General features: G+C 41.6%; 1 protein-coding gene and 1 pseudogene across 3 annotated transcripts in view; one reads left to right on the top strand and one right to left on the bottom strand.

The window, feature by feature from the left end:
* The window catches only part of TXNDC8 (thioredoxin domain containing 8), a 49,857-nt gene that overhangs the window by 20,138 nt on the left and 7,067 nt on the right, over positions 1 to 22,652 (top strand). The window contains exons 4-6 of one of the 3 annotated variants that reach the window (XM_090274551.1): positions 5,404 to 5,469; positions 13,047 to 13,196; positions 14,459 to 14,573. In XM_090274551.1, the coding sequence (XP_090130677.1) occupies positions 5,404 to 5,469; positions 13,047 to 13,196; positions 14,459 to 14,573 (331 nt within the window). Of the gene's footprint in view, positions 1 to 5,403; positions 5,470 to 6,402; positions 6,487 to 13,046; positions 13,197 to 14,458; positions 14,574 to 22,652 lie in introns of those variants that run through there. The other 2 variants (XM_090274552.1, XM_090274553.1) reach the window with 2 other exon arrangements.
* LOC150013535 (ADP-sugar pyrophosphatase pseudogene) lies at positions 16,394 to 16,873 on the bottom strand (annotated as a pseudogene).

Genomic DNA, 22,652 nt, shown 5'->3' with positions numbered 1-22,652 from the left:
TGCTTCAGCGTAGATAATGCCTGTGAGAGGCACAGCCAAGCATTCAGGTTAAAATGAGAAAACGTTTTAGGCAGAACGAATGTACTAGTTGCCTTACATAATTATATCTTTTCTTTAAAAAAGCTACTTATAAAATATGCTTTTTTAAAAGTATACTTTATTGATTATGTTATTACAGTAGGCTCAATTTTTTACCCTTTGCTCCCCTCTGCCCAGTACCCTCCTTTCCTCCAGCATCCCACCCCTCTTAGTTCATGTCCATGGGTCTTGCATATAAGTTCTTTGGCTTCACCCTTTCCTATGTTATTCTTAACTTCCCCCTGTCTATTTTGTACCAACCGATTATGCTTCTTAGTCCTGCACCATTTCCCCATTTTCCCCCTTCCCCCTCCCAGCTGATAACCCTCCAAATGATCCCCATACCTATGATTCTGTTCCTATTCTGGTTTGCTTAGTTGGATTTTGTTTTTATTTTTTAGATTCAGTTGTTGATAGTTGTGACTTTGTTGTCATTTTAATGTTCATAGTTTTGATCTTTTTCTTAAATAAGTCCCTTTAACATTTCATATAATAAGGGCTTGGTGATGATGAACTCCTTTAGCTCTACCTTGTCTAGGAAGCACTTTATCTGCCCTTCAATTCTAAATGATAGTTTTGCTGGATAGAGTAATCTTTGTTGTAAGTCCTTGCTTTTCATCACTTTAAATACTTCTTGCCAGTCCCTTCTTGCCTGCAAAGTTTCTTTTGAGAAATCAGCTTATAGTCTTATAGGCACCCCTTTGTATGTAACTCTCTGCTTTTCTCTTGCTGCTTTTATGATTCTCTCTTTATCTTTAACCTTTGGCATTTTAATTATGATGTGTCTTGGTGTGGTCCTCTTTGGGTCAAGTTTGTTTGGGACTTTATGTGCTTCCTGGACTTGTATGTTTATTTCCTTTGCCAAATTTGGGAAGTTTTCCTTCATTATTTTTTCACATAACCTTTCAATTTCTTGCTCTTCCTCTTCTCCTTCTGGCACTCCTATGATTCGGATGTTTGCATGTTTAAAGTTGTTCCAATGGCTCCTAAGCTTCTCCTCATTTTTTTCAATTCGTTTTTCCTCATTCTTTACTAGTTGACTGTTCTTTTCTTCCTTATGTTCCAAATCATTGATTTGAACCTTGGTTTCCTTCCCTTCACCATTGGTTTTGTGTGGATTTTTCTTTGCTTCATTTCACGTAGCCTTCACTTCTTCCCTGATGCATTTGCTGTACTTAAGCATACCTGTCAAGCCTGTCAGTATCTTTATCACCAGTGTTTTGAACTCTTCATCTGTTAGGTTGGCTATCTCCTCATCGCTTAGTTCTCCCACTGGAACCTTGATCCATTCCCTCTTTTGGGCCACACTTCCCTGTCTTCTTATCTTGAAAAGCTCCCTTTTTAGTTTGCCTCTGTGTCTTAGGTAGAGCTGTCTCACCTGTTACATTTAGGGGGCAGAGCCTTAGGTATTCATCAATATGGGTGACCTGTTTCCCCACGTTGTGGCACTGTATGTGGGGGAGGGGTCTGAGAGGGAACAATGCTGCTTGCTCAGCACTCACCCCTTTTCCAGGCACCACTTCCACTTCTGTATGGGACTTGTGCCTCTCTAGCTGTTGCCCTGGCTTTTGTTCCCAGAGTGTGTGGGTCTACAGATGTTCTAAGACTGTGAGGACCCTTTAAATAAGCAGACTCTACTGAGAGATGAGCAGTTTCTTCCGCCGCCCCAACCCCCACTGGTTTGCACAGTCAGAAGCAATGAGGCTTTATTTTCCTTGGCACTGGAACTGTGAGCTATGCAGTCTGGTCTGGAGCAGGAAGAGCTCCCCAGGTGTCCCTCCCTACTTTTAAAATGTGTGACTGCACTTTCCACCAGCCTGCCACTGCTGCTGCCACCACACCACATCCTTTCTGCCCCGGCTCTGCCCCTCCTACCTTTCTGGGTGAGTATTTCTTCTTTATATCTTTGTTTGTTGGTCTTCCATGCAGCTCAATTTTCTGGAATTTCTGGTTGTCTCTACTTTTGAGGTAGTTGTATTCCTTCTTATTTGTGGAGGGACATGCAGCATGTCTGTCTAGGTCTCCATCTTGGCTGGAAGTCCCTAAATTATGCACTTATCAGTAAGCTGCTCCTCCTTCAATAACCACATTTATTAAGCTCCTACATGAAACACCCATGCTAGACAAGGAGACACAAATGCAACATTTGCTTTTGACAAACAGGACAGGGAAAATCTAAAATGGGTCACAGTATGAGAAGTATATGCCTTCTAGTGCCTGCGACCTAGTACTACCCAGAGTCTAAGACCTGTACTTCAGTGACAAGAAATCAGCTTCACTCAACCCACTTCAGGCCTAAAACCATTCATAGAGCCCCTAGGTGCAAGGTTTTGGACTAGATACTAAAAATATGGGGGAAAGAAATAAGGTATACTTCCCATCCTTGGACTAATGAAAAAGAACTATAACAAAATCCTCTCTTTAATACTGGAATGCACAGGGTACTATGAGATCACAGAGAAGACTTCAGGGCAGGTTTCATGAGTTAAATCTTGAGAGTGGTTAAGATTAGCAAGTGAGAAAGATGAGAAGAAACAAAGAGATATAAAATAGCATGGGTATGTGTCAGGAATTGTTCGATGATAATATAACAATAATATGAAATTACTAAATGATCACTAGAATATGAGCTTCATGAGAAGATTTTGTCTGGTTTTTCTGGCTCATAATAGTACTGATTAAGTATTTGTTAAATGAATTCATCTAGAGAAGTGTTGCTAGAGTTCAGAGTTTATGGTAAGGAGCGGCGTAGATGTATTCAGGACAAAATCAAGGACTCCATGTAAGAAGCTTGGATTTGATGATGATGAAGAAATACTGAAAAATTTTACAAAGAAGATAGCATGACTTGGAATTGTTTTTTGAGCTTCAAGAGTTAGAAGGGAACAAATGGGGCATAAGACTGGAGACAGAGGAACAAATTAGAAGCTGTTGCTTAAGTCCAGGTGAAAGTTGATGAGTTCAGTGACAAATTTAATCCCACCTAAAGCTACCAGAATGGCTCACATGAAAAAGACTGTCAGAACCAAGTGTGATCAAGTATGGGGAGCAGCCAGGACAATTGTCCTCTGCTGGCAAAGTGTAAATTGATACAATCACTTTGAAAACTTGTTGGCTATCTCCTACTAAAGCTGAATTCAGTAATTCTACCTACAGGGACACAACAGAGCCCAATAGAAATGAGTTTTCATATGTCCTCAAAGATGTTTCCACAGAGATGTGGCAAAGAAATGTCCCTGGCAGCACTCTTGTTCTTAGCCTAAATGGATAAATTGTGTAAGAGTTATGCAAGAAAATAATTGTTTTTAAACACGAAAAATGAATGTACTGCCACTCATACAGATAAATATCATCATGTTGCATGAAAGAAGCCAGGTACAGAAGAATACCTACTGTAGAATTTCATTTATAAAAGTTTAAAAACAGACTGATCTAATTGATGATGATAAATGTGGACTAGTGGCTGTCTTTGGGCACAGGGTAATGATTGGGAGGGAGGTGTCTGGGTACTGCTGAAGTTCTGTATCTTGATCTGGACATGGTTGTGCAGACATACTCTCTCATAATAAGTTTCCAAACTGTATGCTTACAGTTTGTGCAATTTTCTGAGTGTATATGAATTTCTCTCTAATGTGGCCTTGGTTTCCAGGTAACAGGGTGGGTGATGGTGCCTATACTAGGTTCAATGTATCTAAAAGGAAGAGAAGTCAAATTCCATAGTAACTAAGGCTCTTATTGTGCTGGTGGCTTCTGGCTGCCCTTGGTGGCATAGGCCTGTCATAACTCCATGGTCACAGAAATCACCCCTTTCTAGAAATCTGCCTCAGGGCTGCGCCCTCTTATTTCTCATTCCCCTCCCTGCCCCCCGACCAGCCTGTGCCATCCCTGTATGAGGAGCAGTCTCCTCCAAGAAGCAAATCACCTCATTTAGGGACCCCCAAACTCTCTCTGGCTCCACAATGCCTTTGGTGGTAAGAGAGGTCCTAAAATAAACAGGAATTATCAGATTCACTAAGTTATTCCCATAAAGATATACAAAATATCTTCTTTTTTAAGTATATTTTATTGATTATGCTATTACAGTTGTCTCAATTTTTCCCTCTTTGCCCCCTTCCACCCTGTACTCCCCTACCCTCCAGCAATCCCCCCCCCCCCCACTGCTGGTTCATGTCCATGGGTTGTGTGTGTAAGGTCTTTGGCTTCTCCCTTTCCTGTACTATTCTTAACATCCCCCATGTCTATTTTGTACCTACTGATTATGCTTCTTAATCTCTGTACCTCTTCTCCATTCTCCCCTTTCCCCCTCCCCAGTGATAAACTTCCAAATAATAAAGTACTTCCCAGACAAGGACTTATTTAAGGAAAAGAAGATGATCAAAACTATGAACATTAAAATGAAAACAAAGTCACAATTATGAACAACTAGATCTAATAAAAACAAAAGCAGACTAAGCAAACAACTAGAACAGGAACAGAATCATACATATGGAGATCATTTGGAGGGTTATCAAAATATCTTCTTAGTGACCACAGGGGTCCAGGGGACTGTCTAGAATTACATAGCGGTGGTCATGGGGAACAGGCACACCTTGGGAACTTCCCATTGCTTCCTCGCCAGTGTCTCTCTTCTGCTCAGCTGTTACATGTTCCTTCACTTGAGTCAAGATATTCCTGAAGCAGAGGAGTAGAGGATAGGAATCTAAGACAGACATCACAAGAGGACTGCAGACATAGTGCCACTGCAGACATAGGGACACCTGCCTTCCAGCTCCCATGGGAAGACAGAATGGGACCGTGGCGGAACCCTAAAATCTCTCAAACCCTGCATTTCACTTCAGCGTTGGTGAGAGAGGATAAAGCCCCTTTAAGTCCAGATTGAGCTGTCTAGGAAGTCCTGCTACCTCCAAGTGAAAAGAAATTTAAAAAGCATTCCCCTCTCACTCAACTTCTAGCTTATGGGACATGCTGCCTCACTGTGGTCCCCAGCTTCCTGGCAATAGACTTATTAGCACTAGCTAAGCTTAGTATCTTTTCTCTGCTCCCTGACAAGTTAAGTCATTCAGGCAGCCAAGTCCTGCCTATGTCCTTGCCAGGACTCCTTTTCTTGGTACCTGCTCTGGTCTCAGAGGATTATGAAAGTCCCATCATGCCTAGAGCCACCATCCAGTTGCCATCTGACTCTTAGTCAAGAAAGACTGTCACAGGCCCTTCCTGACACCCTCTTCCCCAGGTGGTCAAGGCCAAGGCTGAGATAACTTTTTATAGAGGAAATGGCTATAAACCGGACAGCCCAGGTAAAGCATGAAATTCTGCACCCACACTTAGGTCACCCTATTCTCAAGATTCAAAAGAGCAATTTGCTGCTATAGAAGTGGATTCGTGAGCAAGCCGGTAAGTGAAATGGGATCAAGACAGAGTCAGAAGACAGGGGTTTATGTTAAAGGAATAGAATGAACCATGGTGCTCACAGGCAGCACCCAGACTGGATGCTGGGGAAGCAGAATCAGTAGATGTGGGGATAGTTCCTTCTCTGCTGCACACTGAGCATGGAACTCAGTTCTAAACTTTTCCAACCCCTGCCCCAAAGCCCAAACACTATTTTTTGGCTGCTGAAATCTCCCTCAGTGGAAACTCAAGCCTTCAGCCTGTCCCACCCTCAGTTTCCCTACACTGTTCCTTCTTTCCAACTGCCTCAGACAATTGGTACTAAAGTGATAAGAATGGTAAGGTCTTTAACTTTCCTTTTTCATCAAATATAAGGTGCTCATTGACAGATGCAGCACATTACTTTATATACTACTGAAAAGTGTTCCAAATAAAATATTCCACCTGCTATGAAATGCATCCTGACTCAGAGATGTGAAATTTTGAAAAGTAAATGTGCTGCTTAGAAGCAATTGATTGCAATGCTCTTACCTGGACAAAAGTCAGGGAATGAATAATCACAAGCCATTTGACTTCAGCAGCTCATGTCTGTGAGATAACAAGCCCTCAATATCGATGGATGAAAGCTCAGGTGTTTCAATGACTGGGTTTCCGTGTCTTCAACAACATTATATGTTTTAGATCTTAGTATAGAGGAATATTATGGAGAATTGTATAAACCTGGAAAAACACGAGCATAAACAGTTATGAAAAGGTACCAAACAACTCAAACATCATAAATTTAATGTGTTTAATGCATACGTATATTTAAAATATCTTGTAGATGTTGAAAATGAGCAGAGGATAATTGTACAAGCAGGAACAAAACTCCTAAAAGCTTTACGGTCCTGGCAATATTTAAACCAATAAATATTTCACCCTTGTTGTATTTGTGAACAGATTTTTGAATTTTGTGGAGCTGATGCCAAGAAATTAGAAGGGAAGATTCGAGAACTCATGTAAGCTGATCTCCAAGACAAAATACACGGGCAGCATTCTAGACACCCACAGCAAAGTGTTCTTGTTTTCATTTCCAGCAAGCATCGTCTTGTTGTACTGGCCTCTTTCCTAATGCTTTACGGGTCAAATTTCATATTTCCATCTCACTGCAAAACTCCCCGAAAGCCTTGAGCTCCCGGGGGTGGTGTAGTTCCCATTCTTGAAGGTGCCCCTTCCACTTACCCTGAGCATGTTCCTTCGGCAATATTTCTACAGCCTTCACAATGAGACCCTGAACAGCTAAATCATAGCAGGTCGTGGAGACGGTCTTTCAGAGATCACCAGATGGGATTTCTCACAGTGATCTAGAAACCAATAAACGTCGCATTGCCGTGGTGCACTCCAAGTATATAGAGGCCTCTTCCCAGTGAAGCCACTGTTTGTGGTACAAAACTTATTTTCCAGTGTATTACCTAGAAGTGTGTCATTTTTCTCTCCCGCATTGACTTTCTAAATGTTTTTTTGATAAATTTTTAAAATCCCACAAAAACAAAAGCCAGAAAGTCATTTTACTACCAATGTACAGTATTCCCTCACTTATCACGGGTATTACATTCTAGACCTCCCCGCCCCCCACGATGTAGGAACCTTAAACATATTCTACACTCTTAAACCTACGTAAGTTTAACAACATATGTATACAGTGCCGCAAAATCCCGCGATATAGTGAAAAATCCGCGATAAACAGTTGAATACAATATTTTTAAAAATCCCACGATAGAGTGAGGCTGCAATAAGTGAACCGCAATATAGAGAGGGACTACTATATTTTTTTAAACTGAGATAGCTCAGGCATTTAGAGCTCAGAGAAAATGGCTTCTTCTCCTTTTAACTGTGCCCACCATGGGGCTGCCATCAGATGACCTGTAAGGCTTTTAAGTCATAGAGTCAGCGCTCCCTGACCATTAATGATGGAGATTTTGTCAGAGCCTAGGATCCAAGTGCCTTGTTAGAATTCTTTGGAATATAGAATAGAGGAAACAAGCACATGCTAGCTTAAGCAAAAAGTAACATCTATTAATCATTCAACAAATATTTATGGAGCACCTACTCAGAGCCAAGTAATGTTACAGTCACTTCAAATGGGCATGTGGACCCCAGGCTATTTCTGAGTATTTCTGACTTCTACCTTTCTCTTTTCATCTGAATCATCAATCCTGTTGTTTTCATAGGTGTTTTTTACTTCCCTGTCCACATGTTGGAAAGGAGCCCCTTAGAATAACTCCCAAGTTATCTCCCCATTGAAGAAACCAGCCAGACCAGTCAGAAAGACAAGCCAGTGGGCAGGATCACAGAATAAAAATAGTTTTTCTCATACTATAGGGGTATGGCTGGGGGTGGCAGGAATCCCAAACAAGCAAGCCGGGAAGACCTAAAATACTGCGTCCCCTACGAAATATGAATTTTTGAAATAAACTAACAATTTAAAGGAAAAATTATTGAATGAAAGTATAAATATGCAGCTGTGTTTATACATATAAATACTTATATTTATGTGCTAGGCGATATGCTAAGCCCTTTGCATCCATCCCTGCTGAACCGTTGCAACAATCCCATAAGTAGCTGTGTTCTGGTAAATGTTTAACAACTGACCCTATGGGGGGAAAGAAGTCCTGGTCTGTAGTGATTACCAATTCCTATGGTGTAAACACTTAGTAGATTTCAAGCTACCGACATGACCTCATGGAACATGGAGCTGGAAAAGATGTACAGTAAAGGCTCTTGTGAACTGGTTGAGATTTCTCTCCAGGACACCACTACATATAAATGAGATACTACTGTTATCCCTACTTTCTTAAAGAGGAGAAAAGAGACAGAACATAGTCAAGTGGCTTGCCCAAGTTTTCCCAGATGAATCTGTATTAGACCCCAGGCTATCTGGTTCCAAAACTGATATCAAGGATTTAAGAAAAACAGTACATCAAAGAACATGTATAAATGACACATGGACAAAGGGGTGGGGAATGACTGTGGGAGAAGGGGTGGGCTGGGGGGGGGCAGTGGGGGAGAAATGGGACAACTTTAATTGAAAAAAAGAAAAGAAAAATAATATAGTCGGGCATATAATGATGCCATGTTTATCTTAAATTTCACCACTCACTCTCACTGCTTAACAAAATATAGTGTCAAAAAACTTCACATCATCTTGTCTCTCTGGTGCCTTCATTTCGCACAAGAGCCATTTGGAGAGGTTTAGAATAAAATATCTCAAGTTGCACTTCCCTCGTTTCGCACAAGAGCCATTTGGAGAGGTTTAGAGTAAAATATCTCAGGTCGCGCTTCTAGGACTCTATACCGTAACTTCAGTTCTTTGCACCAGATGCTACGTGCATCATTTCAGGCACTCACAACATCCCTAAAGGATTCTTAGCATTGTTGATTTACAGACAAGGAAACAGACTCAGAGTGTGACCTGCCCAAGGCCACAAAGGAGGTGGAGTCATCAGGATTCACACCCAGGTGGATCAATTGCCAAGATCCACAATGAAATGCTAGTTAAAGTTCTTTGAAGCCTTTTTACCACCTCAGGACTACTGTGGTTCTGTAGTCAAAATGCCTTGGCCCCTCAAGTCAGCAGTCTGCTTGACAGCTGCTTGCTCCCTGAAGCAAGCCCCAGTCCTGCCTGAGAGCCCCTGCCTCCTTCCTTGTGCACTGGTCCAACTGAGCGTATCTGTGCCCAGCCTCCTGGCTCCCAAGCACAGTTCTCTCATCTCTCAAAGTTTGCATTAAAGAATGTTTTTAAGAAATACATTCGGCCCTGGATGAATGGCTCAGTTGGTTGGAGCATCGTCCTGTGCACCAAAAGGTTGCAGGTTCGATCCCCTGTTGGAGCTTGTGCAGGAGACAACCAACTGATGTTCCTCTCTGTCTCTCTCTCTGTCTCTCTCTTTCTGTCTCTCTCCTTCTCAAATCAATAAACATATCCTTAGGGTGAGGACTACCATGCAGCCACACTCACTGCATCATTTCCTTCCAGTGAAGAAAATAACTTATTTCACCATAACATCTTTTACCTAGCCCTTTCACCTACAATGAACACACCTTTAACATGCTAAGAAAGGTCCGGCTTATTGTCCACATTTTACTCACCAAGAATTACAAACTGCAGTCTAAATTTAATGTCCTACTCCCCTGTCATTTCCTATGGGGCACAATCAAAAAGAGTCCTGGCAAAATTAGGAGGTAGGTCAAGACCAAGTTGAGACCTTCCCCACTCTTGGTTCTAGTACCTCCACCCAGCTTTTCTTCCTCCTCCCTCCCACTCACCACCCAGGACACATTTTACATCTGATTTCCCAGAGCCTTTCCTGCTCTCAACTGATTTTGTAATTATTCCTTCACTCATTCGTCCCACAATCATTAAGGGGCTTTTTATACTAACACCAGGCCTATCCTATGGATACATAGAGTATGAATACTACTTCATCAGCAAAAAGCCATGTACAAATGAAGCTAAAGAAATTTCAGTGAGAGGCTCCCATTAATATTTGTGCAAATGCAAAATGATGTAGTAAAAGAGGGGTGAGAGTGAATGATGCTCCTAGAGGGTGGGCAAGGGATATGGTTGATCTCTGTTTAACTTTGACTTGCATATCTCTACATTTAGGATGTCTGGACTGGGTCACTCCCAGCAGATGGGAGCATGTTCTTACTCATTTCTAATCCCCTGATATCCAGCCCAAAGCACAGACCAGAGAACATCAAGGAGACATGATAAGTAAATGCAGTGTGGGGCCCTGAATTGGAGCCTGGAACAGGAAGAAGAATGTAAATGGAAAAATTAGTGAAATGCAAATAAAATCTGGAGTTTAGTCCATAGTAACACACCAGTGCCGGTCTTGATAAATAACGAGGCTCAAGAATTCCATACATTATATCACTTAATCCTCAAGCAACCCTGTGAAAATACAGTTCTCATTTTATAAACACACAAGTTCTGAGCGATGAAGTGCCTTGCCCAAGGTCACAGAGCTAGTAAATGACTGAGCCCAAATGTGACCCCAGGTGCGCTAGAGGAAATGAGAGGAATGGTGAACTAAAATGAAAAGACTTCCTCATAGCAAATCTACTGCCTCCATCCGTCTTTTATTGGTGCCATACTTCGACCCTTACACCCTTGTCCAGGAAATGGATTTCAGAGAAATTTCCAAGCTGATACATTCTGCTCCCCCTGGAAAGTTCCTGAAAGTCTGTGCATGACGCCAAGTAATTTTTAGATGTGTCATGGGTACTCAGTATTTAAAATATCTTGAGCCTTTTTTATTTCATCAAGGTCAAAGGCAAAACCTTGGTATTTTCGCATTAGATATCTTGTCCAAGGGAAGCATTCCTTTGATTCTTTCTTGTCTGGACTTTTCAGAAAAGCAACATGTAACGAGATGAGAAAGAGACATCAAAGCAAAGCCGTGAAGGAAGCATTTAAGCAACACATGGGATTTCACTGCACTCATGTGATCCTTACTCATTCTCCCAACAGAGACAGGCTTTTCTCTAGAAACTCCTCCTCAGCCCTGAAAAGGCCAGGAGGGAACTTCCCACCAGGTAAGGAAGTGACCTCGGCCGGCACGTCCCGGAGTTTCCGAAGCTTCGGTCTTTCTCGTGCCACTTTCATTATCATTTCCTCAGTCTGTTCTCTTTTGGTGTATGAACAAATCTTTTTGCAACAAATCTTCTTGTCCCCACACGTGAAACAGAAAATGAGTATTGTTCTCAGAACAAAACTTCATAAACAAAGACACTGAAAACAAAATGATTTTTGTTTTCGAGTAACTTCGTACATGGATAGTCAGAGACTCAAATGCAGAGTGCTCTCTCTCCTCTGTCCTCCCCTCCCCCTCCCTCTTCTTTTTTTCTCCTCCTTCTCCTCCTCCTTTTAATTCTTCTCAGTCTCTCTCTCTCTCCAGCCCAACAGGATATAGAGGTTTTAAAGCTAGAATAGCACCAAATTAAGACTTTCTTGAGTAACCAGTGTTGAAAGAGAGGAAACTAGGAATCAAGAAGGGGTGTAGGAGAACTCTCTGTATTTCTGCTCAATGTCTTCCGATCCTAAAACAGCTCTAAGAAAAGTCTATTAATCTTTTAAGTGTACACATAAAAAATAAAATTATTTTAAATTAAAAAGAAAAAAGAAATGAACCTTCCTCTGCATGAGTCCAAGTTATTTAATCTGCATTCCCCATACTATCCCCAATCATCAGAATTATTACCTGAAGTTACCTCTCACAGTAACATTGGTTCAGGGTCCACATTTGTGAAACACTACTTAGCCAAACTCTGATTATGTGAACAAATAAGAAAAAGTATAGATAGAGTAGGTGGTTTCCTATTGATGGCAGAATGTAGTGACTCATTTACCTTTCTGCTAAAGCGCCATCCACCCCTTTTTAAAATTTATTTTAGAGAGAGGGGAAGGCAGGGAGAGAGAGAAGGAGAGAAACATGGGTGTGAGAGTGAAGCATTGACCGGTTGCCTTTCATATGCACCCTGATCGGGGACCAAACCCACAACTGAGGCATGTGCCCTGACCAGGAATCAAACTGGCAGCCTTTCAGTTCACAGGATAATGCCCAACCACCTGAGCCACACTGGCCAGGGCTCTGCCAGAGCCCTTTATTATCTGACCCTCATGTTTCGTTTTGCCTTTCTCTCATTGCCCATGTACCCCAGACATGATCTCAAACTCTGTGCTCTTCCCTGTATCTGGAGTCTCCTCCCCTCATCTCTGCCTCTCAAATTCAGGATCACCCAGCAAACGCATCATTTCTTCAAGTCAGCCCAACCAGACGCGTGAAGCCCTCTTGGCTGTCCCAGACGGGGGGAGCATTCCTCCCCTGTGTGTCTGGGGCACTGTGTGTGCACAACTATTAGCATCGCCTTTTCTTTGTAGGGTGTGGTGGATTTTTATGTCTGCTGAGGGTTACCAGATGAAATGCATGGGAGCTGATTAAATTTGAATTTCAGATGAAGGATAATTTTTTTAGTGTAAATATGTCTCGTGCAATATATAACTGGGTGTCCTTTACTTTTTATTTGCTGAGTTTGAGTGTCTCCAAAGAGACTCAGCTTCTTAAGAATAAAAGCTACGGCTTGCCATCCTTGTGTGGGCAGTACAGGGGGCATTACCAGGCGCTTCACGGGGTCTTGGTAATGATTGAATCACTGCTGTTCAAACTCAGCCTGGAAACCATAAGATTTTAACTTATAGCAGTATTCTCTTCTACTTCTACCTAGAAAGGCAGGTTTGGAATGGGGAAAGATAATGTGTTCAAATTTAATACATTTAAAATCTCTAACCTACACTGGTAAGAAGGAGCAAAGGTATCTCCACTATATAATAACAAGTGACACGTAACACAGCTTCTATATACTTTCCAGTCCAGAATCAACTCCCGCACAAATCACACATGAAAGTGAGAACTTAGTATATTGAATCCAAAGGCTGGCAGAATGAAGAGCAGCAGCAGCCAAGAATAGGTCTCCTCCATGTTGGGGCCCGTTCTGTCTTGACGAATCAGGTTGGCAATTAATCACGTCTTGCTTCCAAGCTTCCTGTGGGGAGAGTGTGTCGTGATGGAAAAATCACAGGCTGGAAAGTCAGAGAAACCTGGGATTGCGCAGCTGCTGTCAGGAGGGAGGCCTCACGGGGGCTCAGTCTGCTCGTCTGTAAGCCAGGTTACAGTGGCTACCTCCGAAAGGTCCGTGTGAGTATGAAATGAAATAACATACATGAAGTGTTTTGCATGGCACCTGTCCATAGCACGTGCTCAAGGGTAGTAACTGTGATGGTGGTGAGACTGACTTTGTTTTCATTTCTACTGTTCCAGCCCGATTAGAATCTCTTTGAACATATGGACTGCTTTATTCACTCATTCAATATTTACTTATTTTTACTTCTTTTGTACCCTCCAGTAGCCTCTAGTATAATGTGCAATAAAGCATAGTTATCACCTAGACATCCAAAGAGACTGAAGTTTTTAAAAAATGTTCAGTGCTTTATTGCCTTTTAATATTTAACCACAGTCGGGAAGGTAGGACCAGAAATTAACCTTTGTCAGCACGCCACTGGTGGACTGCGCACTGTCTCCCATAAGCCGTTGGCAGACTACGTTTCGGTAGTAAGAAACACTAGAGAAATAAGGACATAGTCACTTTCTTCTTAAAGTAGTAATGAACCGTTTTAATGGAAAAACTGTCCTTCCCACATTTCCCATCAGGAGACACACACCATTGGGAACACACCTCAGTGTGTGTGCCCTGCTCACCAGCCATTCAAGGAAAGAGTTTAGAATGATGGATAATCTGCTCTCAGCAAATGGATAGGAACCACATAGATGTCATTCTCCAGCTTTTGTCTTTATTCGTTCCTAGTTAAGTTTAACTGCACCTATCATTACACCTGTAATTTCATATTAAAATGTGACAAATTAGCAAATTCTTCATTGGCACTTGCCTTTATAAACACCTCACCCTCCTTTCCCTCAGACTCTGTGGCTTTGAACAATTTCCTTTACCTGGGATGTGATTTTTTCCCCTGTACAATGAGAACATTGGAATTGTGTGGGGTCTAAGCTCCCCTTCAGCTCTGTAGCCTCAGCACTTCTTCTCTCTGTTTGTCTCTGCATCTCTTTTAACTGAGCCAGTGCTATGTCTAAGTCGATGAAAGACTGCATCGATCATCGATCAAACTGTTTTTTCTTATAATTTTAGCATTCATTTCCAAGCCAGCTCAAATGTGTATTCAAGATAAGCCAGGTAAAAAAGGACCCAAAGATTGGGGTTTAACTCTTGTTAACCAGAAAGTTCACTGATAACTTCTTTTACAAGGCTTGGAAATTGAAAGGATAGAAAACAGCCAGTAATTGTTGGCTGTGCTATTATTGTTACTGTTGTTATCACTGCAATGGGGAAAATTACTACATTGAAATCATTCAATCCTTGTCTATGCTTTTATGAAAAGAGATCCCAGAGAGCTCTCCAGTCCCTTCTGCCACGTGAGGACACAAGAAGTCTGCAACCTAGAAGAGGACCCTCATTCTTCACCTTGTACTTTGATCCTGGACTTCCAGCCCCTGGTACTGTAAGAAACAAATTTCTATTGTTTCATCATATTTTGAGCCAGAGCAAGCAAAGAGAACTTTTCTGAACAGCAGGGAAAATAATCATACCTTATCCATGTAAAACTGCTTATCAAAGGGCTTTCAGAAAAATCATTCCTGTCCACAGAGAGTGAATCAGTCTTTGGGACAGTTTCAGATTTACTGAAATAGAAATAGAGCTAAGGAACAATAAATGGGACAAGGAAACTTTTGGGGAATCTCATTGCTTTCAGAATGAAGATTTAAATCCTTAACATGGCTACAAGGCCATGTGTGATCTTACCCCGACCTCGTTTGTATCTTCATCTCATAACACTCTAGCCGCCACCTACAGTCTCTCTCTCTCTCACACACACACACACACACACACACATTCTACAGCCACTCTGGCTTCTTTCCAGTTTGGAAAGGTGCTAACCTCTATCCCACTTAGAGGCATTTTTTTACATGTTGTTTTCTTTTTCTGGGATGCTCCTCCTTCCACCATCTTTGTCTCTTTGCCTTTAACTCAAAGGACTCTTCTTCCAGGAAGCCTTCTCTGATTTCCAGAATTATAAAAGGGCCCCTCATTTTACATTTTAATAGCACTGTTTAGGTCTACTTCCTGTTACTGCACAGTTGCAACTTTACATTTATTCCTGTTGCGTCATTAAGGCCTGTTTCCTTAGTAAGCTATATGCTTTTTGAAGATAGCTCCAAGCTTTTGCTCACCACTGGACCTTTCCCCAATATATGCCAATATCTGGCACATAGTAGGCACCTGATGAATCAGTTGGTTAACTAATTGAGTAAATGAGGCTACAATAACCTTCCTCAACCAGCTTCATGAATGTTGAGGAACAGTATGCACAATGGTTAACTGAGTGTTTAGACTCTAAATCAGCCACAATAAGATCCTGGTTCTGCCACCTACTAGCTGTGGGGTTTGGGGCCAGTTAATTACATTGCTGTGTCTCTGCTTCCTTATTTGTGAAATGGGTGTAATAAGTCTGCATTTTATTGATTCCTAGATGCCTTGGATTATAAGACACACCATGTGCCGTTAAGGAAAAAACAAACTTACCACTTCACTAGAACACAGTGTTTTCTTATCACTGAGGCTTTTTTTCATACAAAACTGCCCTCTGTTCCACCAATAGGATTAGCCAGGCTGCACGTCTGAAAGAAGCACTCAGTCACAGAGGCTTCAGCTGCCCCCAGCCTTATCTGGGGGACTTTCTTCCATGCCACTGCATCCGTTCTCCAGGATGATCTTACTGGCAGGTGCCAACAGAGGTTTTAGACAAGAGCCAGGAAGACATTATGATGAATGAATAACAACACATCCAGTAGCAACAATGCTTGTAATTTAATTGAAATGCTGAAATGTGATCATTGTTTTTAATACTGTGCCCAAGTGTGATATTGTAAGCAATGTCCCATCACTACCACTGCCCTGCTGACAGCAGCTATGAGGGGCCATGGCTTCTAAGACACCCCTCGATTTCAGAAAACGTGAGTCGAAATAGGTGCATTGGCAAATTTTATTGATTGATTGATTGATTGTATTCTGTGTTGCTTTTATTTTATAAAACTGCCCATTTCAAATCTACATTAAACTAAGCTGAATACAAAGACTTAGTGAAGGAGGCCTAGTGGTCTTGCTTGCAAAAGCATATGACCCACTGGCCTTTGGCCTTTAAATTTCAGGAAGGGCACTTAAAATAGCTTCGTGTTTGTATGTTTCAGCACCAGAGCACAGAACAGACTCTGGCATCCATTGTCAGGTGTTCTTTAGCCACCAGAGTGTCAAGTCCCTACAGCAGGTGATTCTTTGGTGAAGAAATTACTTCCACAAATTCTTCATCCTCTGGCTTTGGCTTAGGTCTGACATTTTCAGCCTTAGCTCCACGAACAATAACTGTCAAGATGTACATTCAGCCACATCACCTTGATAGCTGGTTTCTCCCAGCACCTCCCAAAGAGCAGCTGCTTCTGGGCTTTTGTTATCACCTGTGGCACCTGCGGGGCAGTCTAGATGGTGGCCTGCCACTGGTGGTCAGAAGTGTTTCACCAGAAGGATGCATTCCCAGGGCCAGGTTCTTTGTCACTGGGATAACCCTCACACCATCAGCCGACTGTCCTTCTCTGGTGAAGCGCGTCAGTTTCCCAAGGTCTTGTTTTCCAGTAGGATCCATGGAAGTTGTTTTTACAGGCTTGACCCATTTCCCTATACCCTCTGGAATAACAGATTGTTTGGTATTTTGAGAGGAATCCCTTGATTCTTGGTTTTCCATTTTTGAAGTGTTTTATAGTCCTCAAGCAAGAAGTTCATGTCCAAGGTGGGGCGGGACGGGGATGGGTACTCCTTTGGGAAGGGGGGTGAAAATAGAAAGACAAGTCCAAGGCAGCAGTCTCAGGAGATACAGTGCTACTGCTGTTAGATCTTAGGTGATTGTGACAATTAAGTGTGTTAGAATATATGAAGTGCATGGTTTATACGTGTAAAATCCTGGGCACATAATGAATTTTCATTACCTCCCAGCAGATATCACTGCCTCTGCCAGGCATTCTGTAGCCACAGTGTCCTTGCCTTGGACACCCCTGGTGGGACCAGGCCAGCTGATATTGCCCAGATGCACAGACTCAGCATAGCCCTCAGATGAACTAATTCTTTCATTTATTATTGTAATGAAAATGATCAGGAGGCAGAGATCCAGACCTTTGCAATTATTATGTGCCTGTGGAATCACAATTCCTCACTAGAACACCAGGGCCATGAGAGCAAGAATTGTCATCTGCTTGTTCACCGTCGTAACCCAGTGCCCAGGACAGTGCTGGACACATAGCAGGTACTCGATACATTTTGTTGAATGAATGGATGAATAACTCCATAGATATTTACTAGAGTTAATAATGGTGAGATGAGAGAATTCTCACTGTGGAGGAAATATATGGCTCCTAGCTGAGTCAACTGTAAGAAATGCTTTGGGCCTTGATTAGTGTGATTTAGTTGGTTGGGCATTGTCCCGCAAAGCAAAAAGTTGCTGGTTTGATTCCTGGTCAGGGCACATGCCTAGGTTGCAGGTTCATCCCTGGTCAGGGCACATAAAAAAGGGAACCTATTGATTTTTTTCTTCCCCTTTCTCCCTCCCTTCCCCTCTAAATAAATAAATAAATAAATGATTAATTAATGAAAATTTAAGGGAAAGAAGAAAGACTTTGGTCCTCAAATCTCTCTTTTTCTATGACAGCCTTTAAAATATTCCAGTCCTATGGGGCATTTTAATGAAAATAAACCTAATTAGTTAAAGTTATATAATTAATTTTATCATTTTACTTCCATTGTAATTACTTATTGATCTAAGGCTACTCATGGAGCACCTGGCAACAGTAAATGAAAAACAGTAGCACGTGTTTGGACTTAGATCATGTTTGCTAACTCATTAGGTGAGGATTTTTGTGCTTGGAAAGCCTAAGCAGTTTTCATTTGGCTCAAAGTTGAAACTAGGAGCCCAGGGGCTTCAGCTAACTCTGTTTATCTTTCTTGCTTCTTGATGGGAAGATATTCTATCACTAAGACATTTTTGTACGTCTTATTCATTAGAAGTCAATTTCGTAGTTTAAGTCTCAGTACTCTGATGATGCCAGACTTTACATGGTGGATAAGAGCGTGGACTGCGGTCAGACTGTCATGGTTTGAATTGTAAGTTCACCATTTACTAGCTGTGTACACTAGTTACTATGTTACTTACCTCTCTGTGCTCCAGTTTCAAAATCTATCAAATGGGGATAATGATAGTATTTACAGCACTAGATTATAACGACAATTAAGCAAATAATGCCTTGGATACAGTAAGTGCTATATAAGTAGAGTTTTAATCTTAAAAATACACTTTAATTTCCAATGCTTTTGTTCCCTATAAAGTTTTTGTTAGTAATTGATTATGCAGTAATTTAGGCACACGATAGAAGTTATAAACAGGCTTGTATCAGGCTTAGAGTTACACATGCCTACTAAAAATTTAAAAAGCAACTCCTGGGTGTGGCTCAACTGGCTGGGCATCATCCTGCAAAGCACAGTGTTGCCGGTTTGATTTTTGGTCCGGGCACATGCCTGGGCTGCAGGTATGTTTCCCAATCAGGGTGTGTGCGAGGAGCAACCGATCAAGGTTTCCCTCTCACATTGATGTTTCTCTCCCTCTCTTTCTCCCTTCCTTCCCCGCTCTCTAAAAATAAATAAAATCGTAAAAAAACAATTCCTAGATAAAGGCTTGATTGTGCTTGAGATTGTTGGGTAGAGAGTATCAGCTAAGGTTTGGGCAGCATGCAAGAGAAAGTCACTCAAAGCCACTGGGGAGTGTGGGGTGGGGCAGTAGCAGAATCAAACCTTGGAAAAAGGCAAAAACCAGCCCCTTTAGGAAGGACATGAGTGATTTTTCCCTCTTGCATCGCTCTCCTAGAGAGCTGAATCCGTGTGAGTTTGCCCCGAAGTCACATGGTCACCGTTGGGCTTAGTGGTAAGGAGCAGCTGTGGGGCCAGGATGGCTGGTCCCAACAGGATCATGGGGGATGGAGGAGAGAGAGTTACCCAAAGGAAAAGCAGGCTGTTATTAACCAAAGAAGTGGGGAGGATCACAAGGCAGGCAGAAGCCATAGCTCTCCCCCAGTGAAGGAGGGAGGGTAAAGTTTTCTAAAATGCTATTTATGTTTGTCATGTAGGCCTTTCCAGGAATTTAAATATGTTTCTCTTCTCAGAGGGCATTCCCCGAGAGGCTGGCTCATCCCCGGGGCATTCATGCAAAAGAGCAAGAAGCTGGCAGTAATCATAAACTGGTTCTTTAGCCTAATGAAGCAAATCTCCAGCTGTTTGTGTTGCATTCATTTGAATGCTAATCTTTGCCTCCCAATTTCATAATAGCAATAATTTCTAGTTCAATCAAAACACATTATGCTGAACTTTCAGAATTCCACAGATGATAAGCTTACAAGAATGGCTTACCCATTCATGGGTTCTCTTTTCAGTTGGGCTGTTTTGGCTGTGAGTACAGGAACGCCCCATTGAAATTGCTTAAACAGAAATGGATTGGTGCACATAACTGAGCGTTCAGGTGTGTGGCCTTGGGGATCTTAATGCAGTGGTTCTGGTTCTACTTCTCTGCAATTACCATGATGCTTTCTGCCTTCATGTTCCCTCTGTTTTTCATCTCAGCCTGGAGACAAAATGGATGCAAAATTTCCAGGCCTCACAACCCCACAAAATAGTATCTGAAGGAATAGGAGAGCAATTTTTTTTAATGCCAGTCTCAGGAGTAAGTTAAGTTCCTCTAGAATCCTGTAGCAAACTTTTCTCTCATCTCCTTGGCCCAGATCAGGTCACGTACCCAATCCTAAAATAGTCCCTTGTGGTCAAGGAGATGCCATGTGCTAACAGGCTGAGATCTGGGCTCTTGAACCAGTCATGGCAAACCCCCAACTCACAGGCCACTAGATAATGAGAAGGAACATATGTTCAAGAGAAAATAGGTAGGCATTTTGCTTTTTTCTCCTTCAATATTTCAAACTCACTACTGTCCCATCCCTGGGCCTGAGAAATTGAAGACATAGTGGAAGGCAGAGGCCACTTCCCATTGACAATAGAGATACCATCAGCTCTCTGACCTCCGTCGCAGCTAGAGCAGGGGCAAGTAACAGAGACTCCACTGAGCACACGGAACTGTCTCAATCAGGTTCTTCTCAGAACACAGGATGCAAAAAGCCAGAGCCTCCTTAAAAATCCACTTGGGTGGCAGGTAGGAAATCCATGGCAATAGCAATGGCACATTCAGTATAACGTTGCCAAATTTAGCAAATGAAAACACAAAAGACCCAGTTAAATTTCAGATAAAAATATAGTAATAATGTTTTAGTATTTGTTTAGTATAAGTAGGTCCCAAATATTGCATGGGACCTACTTATACTTTAAAAAAATATGCATTGTTTATTTATAGTTTAAATTTAAGTAGACATCCTATATTTTATTTGACAGTCCTAATCCAATGGCAACCTGTTTTCAGCGGCAGCAAGATGTTCGGTGGCGATGACAAAAGCCACTAGACTGGGCTTGCGGCTTGTTTTTGGTTGTGGTACATCCTGCTACCTCCACTCCTTGTTCCTGCTCTGTTTCAAGTCTAGTTCTACGTGATTACCAGGAACTCTGTGAGAATGAATCATACAATACAAGCTTTGGTTGCTTGCAACTATGAACCCTGGTCATACAAATCTTAACATCTACTACAAAAGTTTAAACCTGTCTGAAGCATTGATATCAGCATGAAGCACAAAGGAGGAAAGGCACATTTTTAAAGCAGAAGTAGCCTGGTACTGTTAGCAGTGAAACGGCACCAGAATGTTACCATATTTAGGTTCAGCAAGCTCTGTACTTGAGTTCAGCAAAGAAAGAACTCAGAACCAAGAAACTCAAATTGAAGGAGACAGTAATAAGGTAATTGAATGTAGAAAGAAGTGAGTCACCTAGGCTGCACAGGCTTAGAAAACAAGTTAAAGAGGCAAAAGAAAGTCCCTTGGAGCTTAGGAAAAAGAAAGGTACAGAGAACACACCTGGTGGAAGGAGAAGGGGAAAGACTGGGCATGCTCCAGAGAGAGAACATGCCCTGGGGAAAGAAGGGAATGGGGAAAGACACAGGTGTGCACTCAAGAGAAAGAGAAAGCGTGCCCTAGGCCCTCTGTCCTGAGGGTTTGTATCCACTCTCTCTAAAGGCAAGAATCTTAGTGCCACTGAATGATCTGGCACACCAATGCCCACGTAGATAAGGAGCAGATAATCAAAAATGCATACTTTATGGTTGATTGGTTTGTATAAGTAAGTCATCTTCTCCACAAGAGTAAGCGTGATTCCTGTCTCTAGACCAGTAGTTAATGGCATTAGGAAAAGATCTATCTACCATTAACTCACACCTTTGGGAAAGATAAGGTTTCCAATATATATAAACACACCTGGCATATATATTTACACTATATGATCTGGAAGGAAGAATAAATATCCTCATCCCATTTTTGTTGTACACTCAAGTGTTCTTTAGTATATTTACAAGTTGTATAATTATCAGCATTATCAAATTCGAGAACTCTCTAAAGGCCTCAAAAAGAACCTCTAGGGGGGTGGGGGGAGGGAGAGAAGGGGGAAAGTAGGGGAAAGGTCTAGTCAAGGAACTAGTATAAATGACCCATGGACATGGACAATGGGGTGGGGATTGACTGTGGGAGAAGGGGTGGAATGGGGGGGGAGCAATAGGGGAAAAAGTGGGACAACTGTAATAGAAAAATAATAAATAAACAAACAAAAAACAAGCAAATCTATAAGAGATAAATTATAGTATATGAGTAAAAAAATAAATAAATAAATAAACTCTATACCCATTAATAGTCACTCTCCATTCCCAGCCTTCCCCAAGCCTCTGGAAACCACTAATGTACTTAATGATTCTATGGATTTGTCTAGTCTGAAGTTTTCAAATAAATGGGGTCATACAACATGTGGCCTTTTTTGTCTGGCTTCTGTTGCATGGAATATTTTCAAGGTTCACCTTCATTGTATCATAACTTCATTTCATGGCCAAATAATATTCCATTATATGGATATACCACATTTTGTTGTTCATTCATCAGTTGATGGACATTTGAGTTGTTTCTACATTTTGGCTATTAAAAATAATGCTGCTTGTGATCATTTTGCTATGTATACAAATATCTAATCATTATGTTGTACACCTGAAACTAATATGTTATATGTCAATTATATTTTAATTAAAAATGCTGCTCTGAACATTCATGTGCAAGTGTTTGTGTGTACATATATTATCAGCTCTGTTGGGTATATACCTAGAAGTAGAACTGCTAGGTCATACAGTAATGCTATGTTTTTTATATTGAGGAATTGCTAAACTGTTTTTTACAGCAGTTGTACCATTTTTTATTCCCACCAGTAATGTTTGAGTGTTCCGATTTCTCCACATCCTCACCAACACTTGTTATTGTCTGTCTCTTATTACAGCTAACTTAGTGAGTATAAAGTTG

This window comes from Furipterus horrens, unplaced genomic scaffold, assembly GCF_987537825.1.
Source record: "Furipterus horrens unplaced genomic scaffold, mFurHor1.1.pri manual_scaffold_4, whole genome shotgun sequence".
Classification (NCBI taxonomy): Eukaryota; Metazoa; Chordata; class Mammalia; order Chiroptera; family Furipteridae; genus Furipterus; species Furipterus horrens.
Note: the sequence above shows the minus strand (reverse complement) of the source record. Positions and strands in the feature narration are given on the sequence as shown.